The 11881-nt window shown below is 36.1% G+C and overlaps 1 protein-coding gene across 1 annotated transcript; it reads left to right on the top strand.

Annotated features, from left to right (window-relative positions):
• The first annotated feature begins 9195 nt into the window (after positions 1–9195).
• Positions 9196–11044, top strand: LOC145069684 (uncharacterized). The gene is made up of 4 exons (XM_079016628.1): positions 9196–9794; positions 9940–10150; positions 10241–10334; positions 10499–11044. Exons 1-4 carry the CDS (start codon positions 9358–9360, stop codon positions 10780–10782), a joined length of 1026 nt encoding a protein of 341 aa, XP_078872754.1. The 5' UTR covers positions 9196–9357; the 3' UTR covers positions 10783–11044.
• The last annotated feature ends 837 nt before the right edge of the window (positions 11045–11881 follow it).

Below are 11881 nucleotides of genomic sequence, written 5' to 3' on the forward strand. Positions count from 1 at the left end.
GGTTAAATCAAGAAGATGATTCATATTTTGTTCCAAAAACAATTCTTAGAGTTATACTCTAAGAATGTAGCTTGAGTGACATGTCTTAAAGAAGGTTTAAAACACTTGTCAAATGTAAGAGTAAAAGTTTTCTACTCTTGTACATTTGAAATTGGTAAGTTGTGATGTTTTTGGATAAAACAAAGACCAACTAAGGCCAATTGTGTGAAGTGTTTGTCTTGATTAGAATCCACACTATCTCTTGAATATTTTACAAGAGAGTCTTATATGTCAAGAGGACAGTGGGAGTCTTAAAGGTCTTGAAAGTATCAAGAACTAATCAAGAGTAAAACCTGAAGTTCTTCACTAGCACACGACTTGAGGTTCATAACCTATCGTGTTGACATATTCCGTGCCCATTCCAATTAAAGTTGGCTTTACATATGAGTTATTAGAGTTCTTAATTGGTTGCACAACAACTTGGAAGCAATGGCAGGCCCTTGAGCTGCCAGATGACAAGAAATTAAGATTGAGTTAAGTCCATATGAGTGTGGATTTGTCATTATCCTTGTCTTGTGACTATGGTTTTGATAATTCACATGGATAAGAACACTTACACCATTAAATCTAAGTGTCATAAGGTTTCTCTCCGATTCATGAAAATGATGGTGAGAAAACACTTCCACTAAGTAAATTTTAGCTAGATATCAATTGTGATATTTGCATTCTCAAAGTCGTTAATGGAGCGTGTGTGGTTTACCGGCACACTAACATGGACTTGTAAGAAGTGGCAAAGGTCTAAACAATTGAGACTATGATTATGACATCCCTTTTCATAGTACTGAAATTGTTTAGACACACCTGTGAGCTATCTAAGATAAGGTGTATGATATTGATAAAGTTTTATCAAATCAATCTAGTTTCAGAAATCTGAACTTTGGTAAGAAAGTCAATAAAGTATTGATTTCTAGAAGTCCAACTGATTTCTGAGTACATGTCAAAGTTAGTGGGAGCATAAGTGTTATGCTAATAATCATCATGTTAGTGGGAGCATGATAATTATGATAAAGGTTGCAAGTTAGCAATGTTAATTATAGAAAACAAAAAGGATTCATTTGGGAAAGAGTTGTTTTGCTATAATTAAGGGAGAGGAAATTATACTTCATCTCAAATCGATAAGCTTAGATCGTGAGATTTTAATCAATTTAGTCAAGTATATATATGAATGATATGTTGGAATGGCTCAACATAAGAAAATTCTATATATGCGTCCATTGTTTGCGTTCTAAAATTCGATTATGATTACGACATCCCTTTTCATAATCTAAACTATGAGAACTTGGAAATTGAAATGGAAATATTATAGCAAAAGACTGGTTTAGTCTTTATGTGAGACATCATGAATCGTGTCCCATATGTTTCGGATATAGGATCAATTACATGTGCTATATTCATCCCTTCTAAAATTTTCCAAATGCCTGGGGCATTAAGAAGGGAAAAGGTCTAGAATTGGATATGACTAAAAAGATTAAACAATTTTCGAAGACAATCTAAGGTTTACCAAAGATTGGTTGCTCAAGGATAGTTGGAAGTATAGTGATAATTCTGGAAGGACCATATGGACATAATCTGTAAAGAGGCAACTCTTGCTCAGAAGTGATAGTCAAAATGGAATATGGAAATGTTTCAAAGTTAGAAATTATTCAATCTGTGTAAGATTAGGAAACTTAATGCAAGAAGGATGTTTCCAAGGAGCTGATCTCCTTTGGAATGCTCTATAATGGTTTTGTCAAGTCTTTCTAACTTTGTGCATAATCATTACAAGAGGATCAATGCATATAAGTTTAAAATCTAACAGATTTCAGTAAATAGCATGAATTTGGAATTCTTGCATTTGCAGTAAGGGTTTGGGACTGTGAAAAGAGGATCACTGGAGTTATGTTCAATTGATCTATTTCACAAAGTCAAGATCATAAACAAACATAGTATGCATACTTGGTGTATGACATGACTAGTGTTTAGAAAACCATAGTGTACATGCTTGGAGCATGGGACAACTATTGTTTTAAATTTAAGAATATAGTTGATAGCTGAAACAGTATACAATGAATAATGTGTAATCATATGTGATAAATAAAAGGTGTTTTATTTATGTTCATAGGTTTTGATACCATATTGGATTCAATTATTATTGTGTTTCACTTTGCATGTTTTAACTTCCTGAATAACTAGGTCATTGGTCTGGATGACTAAGTTATTCAAACCATCCACAGTCGGCCATATGTTGGAAGTAGATACGAATTAAGACTATCATGGATTGGCTTGTAGAGGTCTAAGATGTTGGACAAAGGGCTACAACACTCATGAGTGCTCAAAAGTTCTGAGTATTGGATTCAACCAACGCTCATTGGAATCACTTCATGGATTTTATCACGAGTGATCATGAGACGATAATATCTTATATTCTTCAAACCTATAGATATGAGTTGTTACTATGAGTTGGTTGTACATTGATTGCACGAAAACGCATTGGTAAATCGACGTTATAAAACGTGCCTTTGTGTATGATTCAACAAGTAGTAGAACAAGCCATATGAGTCAAAGTTTATCCATTCCTTTTACCTTCGGGATAAAAGCGATATCTGTGAGCCCCTCGATGATTTGGTGATGACGAATGTAAGTGCTCGACCGGGCCTGGACTGATTTGATTTGTTCAATTAGTCAGTCGTCATAAATCGGAAATCGGGAAACAAGAAATGGACATAGAGAATGATTATAATCCATGTATCAGTCAATGGAGAAATATATGATCCCTTATCTAAATGGACAAGTCATTGACAAAGGTCAGAGATCATCGGCAAGGTCAGAGTTCGACATAAGCTTTTGAGAGCTACGATTGCCAATCGGTTCCTGAAGTCATACTTGCAATAATAGTTTTAGACTTATCCAAGTGGGAGACTGTTGGATTAATGTCTAAGTTCATAACTATAATTGGTAAGACTTGACCCGACTTGACATGGTCTATTTGGGTTGCATGGCATCATGCATTTGGATAGACTATAATGAGAGAAATAACACTTAAGGTTTGTTGATATATTATAAGTTCTAATATATTAATAAGATTATTTAATTAGTATTGATCAAGAATTAATCTAGGATTAATTAAGTGATCGAAAGAAGACTAATTAAATATATGGGTTGATTGTGTAAATCATCCATACTTGTATAGTGGGCTAATGCTTCATGGATTGTCAAGTTGGGCTAAAACCCATAAGATGCTCCATGGATGCTCCATGGTGTATTTGAACCCGTGGATCCAAGGAAATGGAAAGCCATGACAATTAGGGTTTACCCTAACTGTCGCTAACTATATAAGCATCTTATTGTTGACAAAATCGGCCACTATGAGTAATAGAAAGGGCTAGCCAATTTCATGAACTGCGTATGTTCTCTCAAGTTATTCCAAGTGTATTTGGGGTTGTGTGAACCATTTGAGGTGTCACACTTGGGGCACTAGGCACTCAAGCTTCATGAAGACAATCTACATCAAATAGGTATGTAGTTCTAACTTGATATATTCATTTGAATCAATGTTATTATGCTAGTTAGTATGAATACCTTGGAAAGTTCATATTTGCATGTATAATAAAGATAATATATATCCAAGGTATTTAGGGTTGCATGTACACTTAGGAGTGTTAGAATGCTCATAAACCAACAACATGAACCTATTAAGACCTCCAAGATGGCAACTTTTTACCTTAGGGACTCATTTAACATAAAGAGTGGCAACTCTAAGCCTAAGAGTCGGATTTCAACCATAAAGTTCCATCTGTGGGACCAAAATGAACTAAAACTCACAATGGTAGATCTGAGAGATGAATGATCAAGATCAAAGCTTTATACCTTCATCAAGCTAAGAATGAGTCCCAAATGACAGATCCACAAGCTCCTCCTTGATTCCCATCTTTGCTACAAGTTCCATCTTCTTGAAATGCACAAAAAACCACCCAAAATGCACCTACAAAGCTCACAACACTCTTGGATGAAGCTACCACTCGAATTTAGGGTTTAAGGCTCGGAGAATGAAAGGGAGGGGCACCCTTCGGACTTAAGGCGCTTTAAATAGTGAGCCAACCCTAAAATTAGGGTTTTGGATATCTTGGACGTTCGTTGGGCGTAATCCTTGTACGTTAGGTGTACGTCTTCAGCCTCCGCATTTCATTATCCAGCACTACGATGGGCGTACTCACCTGGCTGCCACCTTGCATGCATGGGCTGTAATGCAAGCTTTTCCATTCAGGGACCAATTCTGACAACAAATTCAAAGTACTATAACTTCTTCATTCTATGTCCGTTTCCGATGAACTTTATGGTGGGTTTTAAGCAAAACATCAATCCTATGGTGTACATGCAAACCCTAATAGCTTTTGGTTCTAGTTTGTCTAATGAACATGCAATTGAATATCCAAAGCTATGAACCCTAGATCTAACATATAATAAACTGAATTAGGGTTTAGAGAATTACCTTTGATTGTTATATTGCAATAACAATCAATTCCTTGCTTCAATTGGCTTCAGAAAGCTTAGCGCCTCAAGTGTTGCACCTCTAATGGAGTCACAAACACCACTAAGCAACTAGACGAAGAAGGAGAAGAGGGGAGGCACCCAAAAACGTCTAGAAACCCTAAGGATTCAGTTACCCACGTTTTTTGGGGCCTAAGGGGTCCTTTATATACTTGTGTGGGCTGCTAGGGTTTCAGTCAAAACCCTAATGGACAGCTTAAACTCTACGCAGCCCATGGAACCTTCTGGATAAGGCCATGGACAAAAATATGATGGGCTCCCATCATAATTCCGTTCACCCCTTGTTCCTTTAGCATTCCTTATCCCAATAACTCAATTATCCAATAATTGCAGTCTAGTCCCCTATATTTAATTAATCTCTTTTAGCCACATAATTAATTATCAATTAATTCTTGACTAATATTAATTAAACAATATGATTTCTCCTTTAATATATTATTCTCATAATATATTAATAAATCATAATTAAACCTTTCTCTCCTTAATTCATCCTACATATTGTTATGGTGAAGGCAACCCAAAAGGACCATGCTCATAATCGGGTCAAGTACATACCAAAATAGTTATGGACTTAGACACTAATCCAACACTTTATATCCATGAAAAGGTGGCAAGAAGCCCTACGCTCCTAGCTACACCCCAAACCTTAAAACCTTTCAAATAAAACTCGAGACCCATAAAAGACCGAATCGTCAGATTACGCTTATACCCTTGGCCTCCGAAGACACAATCGAACACTTTCAAAACCGGGTGTTACATGTTTTTACAAATGTAGTCATGGACGAGTTTACCCATATCGATTGAGCCTAGATGAGCACAACCAGAGAGCACGCCAACAATTGTGATTTTATCAGGTTTAATGTTTGTGTTATTCATGTCAATAAAGTGACTTAATGCATCAGAGAATTGAGAACATTGAGAGTAACCATTGATCATAGTAGTCCATGAAATGACATCTCTTTTTGGCATTTTATCAAATAGTTTTCGCACATCAGTCAAGTCGGCTGCTTTTGCATAACCTGAGATCATGGCATGCCAGGAAACCATACCCTGAGCACGACCACACGCTTTTAAAAGATATATAGAGGCCAGGTTATTTCCTATCAATCCTTGGTCGCTCATTTCATCAAAGCGCAATCTTTTCCTCACAGTAACAAGTTGCAATGTTGATTGTATCAAAGATAAGTGGTTAATGAACCTAATTAATTGAATGGTAACTAATAGGTACCTTCAAATTTCAATAGTTCAATGACATAACCGATTACCCGAAGAAGCACTGAAGCAAATTGAGATGAATCGAGATGAAACAAATAAGAGATTGCCATATTGCGATAATAGTGAGACCGAGACTATGATAAAGGAGCGATTGAGTTGCGATCGTTTCTGGATTGGAGGTTTGAACAATCGTTTCTCACTCTTAATAGTTGATTTGATGCAAGACAGAAAAATCGAAACCAATCGATGGTTTTAGATAACATCAAGCGCAAACTTAGATCAAAAGCAAAATAACACCAAACCCGATTTCCATTTCGTCTTCTTCCAACCAATCGCAATGCGTTGTTTCTCTCTCTCCTCTCCAAAACTTCGATGAGTGCCCGGTAGCGACCCCCTAAGGAGTGCTAGGTGGTGGTGTTTCATGTTGGCTAGCTAACGTAGCGAGGCTGGTGACGACCTCCACTCCGCTTAGCCTAAGGCTAGAGGGAGTGGAGCATGTCATGACATGCTATCATGTGATTTTTGAAACCACAAAATATTTATCATGTCATTTTGTCACATAACATAAATGACATGAGATTTTTAGAGGATATGTCAACTTGATAAAAAAACACAAAAGAAATAAACACACTCACATGTACATTGTCTCCCCATCTCTCTCTCTCTCTCTCTCTCTCTCTCACACACACACACACACTGTAATGACGTAAATTTTCAAAACAATTTTTCATTTTTCAAACAACATATCATTTAAAGATTCTCAAATCTCATGTTCAACAATTGTCATCACATAAAACATATCCCAAGATCACAAATGAAATCCTCGGTCTGTGTGTACGGATCATGCTAGCGCCTTCCCGCGATCATCACTAGTACCTGAAACACATAACACTGTAAGCATTAATGTTTAGTGAGTTCCCCAAATTACCACATACAACACATATTAGCCAATCGAGGCTATAACTATGTATGACCCTCTGGTCAAAGTGTCTCAGTGGGACGCTCCAGTCCCATAACTCAGTGGACCCTCTGGTCCTAACTCTGTGGACCTTTCGGTCCGAACTCTGTAAACTCTGAATCACATATAGCACATAATCACATAGATATCACATCATATAATAGCATACAACATACTCTGTCACATAAGTCTAATTGCCATTCTAGGTAAATTAAGTATAGTGAGAAGACTCACCTCGGGTAACTCGGTAAATCTCGAACTCGGTAATACTGGTCTAGCCTCCGCCTAATCACATGGAACAATTACTCTAATCAATACAACTCTCAAGGCTAGACTAAACCCTCTCTAAGTTCTCTTAGAAAGGTAAAAGACCATTGTACCCCTCCAGTGGCTCAAAAGTCCAAACATTGACTAGACCCTAAAAGTTAACGAAAGTCAACGCACGGTCAACTTTGACCAGACTCGTCGAGTGCACATAGTTGACTCGACGAGTCCAAGTGTGTCCTCTAGGTCTATCTAAAGCTCACTCGACTTTTCGAGCGAACCGTCCACTCGACGGGTTACCACTGGTTATGAATCGCGAGGCAACCCGACTCGTCGAGTCCCCTTATGGACTCGGCGAGTTCCTTCCATGGCAACACTCAAACGACCATCTGAGGTCAGATCTGCTTCTCCAATTAGTAAATCTAACCTTCTAGTACTTAAAAGTCATGTAAAGGTTCGGACTTTAGGCCCATGCATCACACTATCATCTATATATGCCAAAATAACCCTTTATATGATAGCCTAGGCCCCAAAACTCATAAAGGATTGCATAAAGCTGAAGAATAGGGACTCTCTGGACCTCTCAAGGTCCAGATCTGATAGTATTGTCACAAGGGGACATCACACACACTAGATCTCTTACCAAAATTAAAGAGAAGAAACCCTAGATTCATGAAATCTATTACTTAAATGAAGATAGACATGAATCCTTACCTCCCGCAGCAGCTTTGAACAAAATGATGGAAGATTTGAGTCCCACAAGTCAGCCTAGCTCGAAATCCTTCCTTCCCTTTGCTAAAACACACCAAAGAATGAAGAATTAGCCCTCTTCTTGCTCTACAAGCTTTCTCTCTGCTCTCTAGGGTTTCTCAGGGGTGCAGTGGCCGCAAATGAAGGTCATAAAGGCCTTTAAATAGAACACAGGCCCAAAGATTTAGGGTTTCTGCCGTCAGCACAGACTCGTCGAGTCACCTAGCCGACTCATCGAGTCCATTCATTAATCCAGTCAGCAAATTGCTATCCTACTCGACGAGTCTAGGCATCAACTTATCGAGTCCCTCTCTTTAACTCAACTAAAAGGTTAAAATAAAATACCTGAGAATCCGAACGTTACACACACATCGACACTAACATGCTATTTGACTTTGCCATTTTATCATGCCATATTTGAAGGGTGGTGTTGATATCGCAAGCAAAGCAAATCAGTGGCGGACCTTAGTGGAGCCCGGGGGTCCCGGGCCACTGCTCCGATTCCGACATGTAGTGTAAAAAAAAATTATGTTTTTTCTATTAGACGCACCGACTTAAAATACAAGGACGACTACTAATTTTGATTTTTTCGGAAAGTTTTTTTTAGTTTTACTCATACTAAAACGTTTTGCATCCGCCGGTGAAGCAAATGACGAGCCTCTTTGCCACTCACCCCCAAACGCCTAAATGTACCCAAATAGTAATTACGAGGGTAGTGAAATGGCAAGCAAACAATACTGGGAACAAAAGGTTGCCGCAATTTTGGTTGGTTGTACTTTGTAGAGCAAAAGGCCAAATTAGATATCATCATATGCCCAACTAGAAACGAAACGGAACGTTATCTTCGTTCTTTTATTCTTTAAGGTAAAATTTTATAGTAATAAAATTAAATATAGATAATTCTATTTATTTAAATTTTAAGATACATACTTTACTATTGCTCATCATAATTAAGGAATACCACATTAATCCGTAAAAATAAATTTTATTAACCAACAAACCGAAGATCTTGTCAAAAAATTTAAGTTAAAGTTATCATATTTGGCAATCGAGTAAAATACAATTCAAATATTTATATTATGATATTAAATAAACATTATTAAACAAATAACTATGAGAATGACCACAAAATATTATAAATAAATATATTTTCATTTTACCAAGTTGTAATATATATAAAATATTGCTAATAAATTTCTTACTGTCTAAATGACTTGTCGATAAAATGATAAAAATGTTCCTGTGGGAAAAAGAGACGCTTATACTAATTTAGATAAAAGAGATGTGTAATTTCATTTCATTTTTAATATTTTTCTTCACTTCAGATAGTATTTAAATCAAATAAACTATCATATCATAAAAGTTTTATACTAATTTATTGAAATTAATATAGTTTTGATTATTTAACTATGCATAATCACATGATAAAAAGTATATCTAACAATTGCGCAATCTATATAGTAAAGTCTAGTATATATCTACATATGTTTTACTTTTTCTTAAATTTCCAGCAAAATCTTTATCCTTGTACATATTTACAACCCCAAGGAATCGTTATTATCACACATCAGAAAGGGAACCAGTCAACGAGATAATCGTTCCAGATGAGGCGATCGTTTGGGCCGGGAATGGGCAGCGGCGGAGGCGGAGGCAGAGGCGGTGGAGGGATGATCAAGACGGTTCACAGAACCGTCAGGGCTGGCCTCGGTGGTGGGGCGTCCCAAGAACCCTATTCACATTCCGCCACAACCACCACAAGGACCACCAATAACCGTAACCAACCCATAAACACCACCCTTTCTCTCTCATCCAACGCTAACCTCTCCTCGCCTTGCTCTTACCTCAACCACCATGTCCCGGCGCCGACCAACTGGGTTTTCTCGTCGTCACCGATCACCGGTGACGAGTTCGACTGGGAATACATCCATGGCGGCGGGAGTGACGACGGCGAGAGTTTAAATCGAGTGCTTTACGATGATTTTGTATTGGGCAGTGTTCCATCCAAAGACGAAGTTCATCATGCAGTCTCTTCTCTCCAGGAGTAAGTATTCAATATCGTTTCATTATTCTTTTGGAATACAAAAATCATTCCTTTTGATTACAAAATGAAAATGACCAACATATGCTTATTATCGTTGGTTAATTTCTATGATGAAATCGTGTTCTATTTTGTGAACATCGATCAGGGTTCTTGATCCGATTATCGAGAATAGAAGAACATATGGTACGTACGATGATGGAATCGAAAAGATTTCTGTTTTTCACAAATCTGGATCGGAGTTAGATTGGATTGAGCCATCTTTGCAACTACATGACTCAACAAGTGCGTTGCATGATCCTAGATCGACAAGAGTTTATGATGCTTTCCATCTATTGCAAACTGATCCTTCAGTTCAGGTACGATGCTACATATATTTGAAAATTTTATCCATTAATTAATCCTTCGATTTTGTCAAAAAAAATGGTTCTTGATTTTGTTTGGTTTAGAGAATGGTGATTTCGTTGTCATCTGACAAGGCTGTTTGGGACGCTGTTATGAACAACGAGGTAGTACGTGAGCTCCGTGAGTCAGTTAATGAAGGTTCGTGCAAACTAAAGTACTTATGTTTTTCGCGATGTTATAGTTTTCTAGATAATTTGACTGTGTGAACCATGATAATATGATATACAACCTTCGTTTCTTTTAACCAATTTTCTTGTGAAATATTCTAAGAAACAGCATGGTTTAAACTTTACATGCAACAGGTAAGAGCATTTCTGAGTGCTCTGAGGATAGTGTTGATGAGTCGAATCCAGTTATACAAGTTCTTCGATGGATCTTTGTCAATACAAAGGAGAAAATGATTGAAATAGTAGAGAAAATAACACAGATTGTAAATGAATTGGTTAGGCCCATTGGAAAGGATGAGAAGTGGAAGAAAGACGCCGATATAGGCCTCAATTCATTTGAAGAAAAACTTAGGAGCTCTTTCTTGCTTTCCATTATAGTACTTTTGATTGTTGTTGTGAGTCGAGGACGCAAGTCTTGATCATGATCATAGTCTATGAGCCAGATCCATATAAGGTACGTATTGATCATGATCTTAGTTTCGAGAACTAAGGCTTGTAAGTGTTTGATCATGGTCTAATTAGTCCACAAGTCTCGATCATGATCACATTTATAAGCTTGATCGACATGTTTTGATCATGTTCTTACTTGCTCAGGGTCAGGCATTCATCATCGATTTGCCGACATGACATCGATAAACTTTTCCTTCAGTGACTTTTTTATTTATTAATCATAAAAGGTTGCATTTGGTTTGAATGTTTAATGACTATCCTTGGTAGCATAACGAATATTTCCTTTGAAAAACAAAATATCAATGATACATAATTTAATAACATTACAGAGTGACGCGAAATTCCAAGGTGGCATTAGACAAATTAAAGGCCATGTGAAATTTTAAGTTGGCATTAGACAAATTAAACTAACTATAGTGAAATATAAATTTGAAGGGATATATAGAGAAAAACACCAAGAGTTATATATGTATATACAAAAAAGTTATTATATTATTTTTATATTAATAGTTATTGTTCCAAAAAATTATGAGTTTTTAAGAGTAGACGACTATAAATAAGGTGTTTCTTACATTTTTTTTTAAACGATATTAATGTTAATTATGATAAAAACTATTTGTTAAAGAAGAAAAAATCAATCATATAATTTCATATGGAGAACAAACAAAAATAATTGAAATAAATGTAAATTTTAATATGTTTTCGCATACAATCAATGAAATATCATGAATATATATATTACAGTATATCATATTTTTAGCCGGTCATTTCTATTAAAAGTTTGTAATTTGATTTTATTTGATACCTAAATAATAATATATGGGTTTTCTAAACATAAAAAAATATAAATGTTTTTCTGTATATACATGTATAATTAGTTGTATTTTTCTATATATATTGTAAAATTAACTGAAATTGTAGTCAACAACAATTGAAAGTTTTTAAATATAAATGCTTAACAATTAAATGAACTAAAAAAAATATTCCATTAAATTTTTGTATAGTTCAATATTATTATTAAAAAGGAAAATTTCATTCAAATTATTTCAAACTTTAAATATTACTTGT

The sequence above is a fragment of the Lactuca serriola genome, chromosome 8, assembly GCF_051521515.1.
Source record: "Lactuca serriola cultivar US96UC23 chromosome 8, Lser_US96UC23_V15, whole genome shotgun sequence".
NCBI classification, from domain to species: Eukaryota; Viridiplantae; Streptophyta; class Magnoliopsida; order Asterales; family Asteraceae; genus Lactuca; species Lactuca serriola.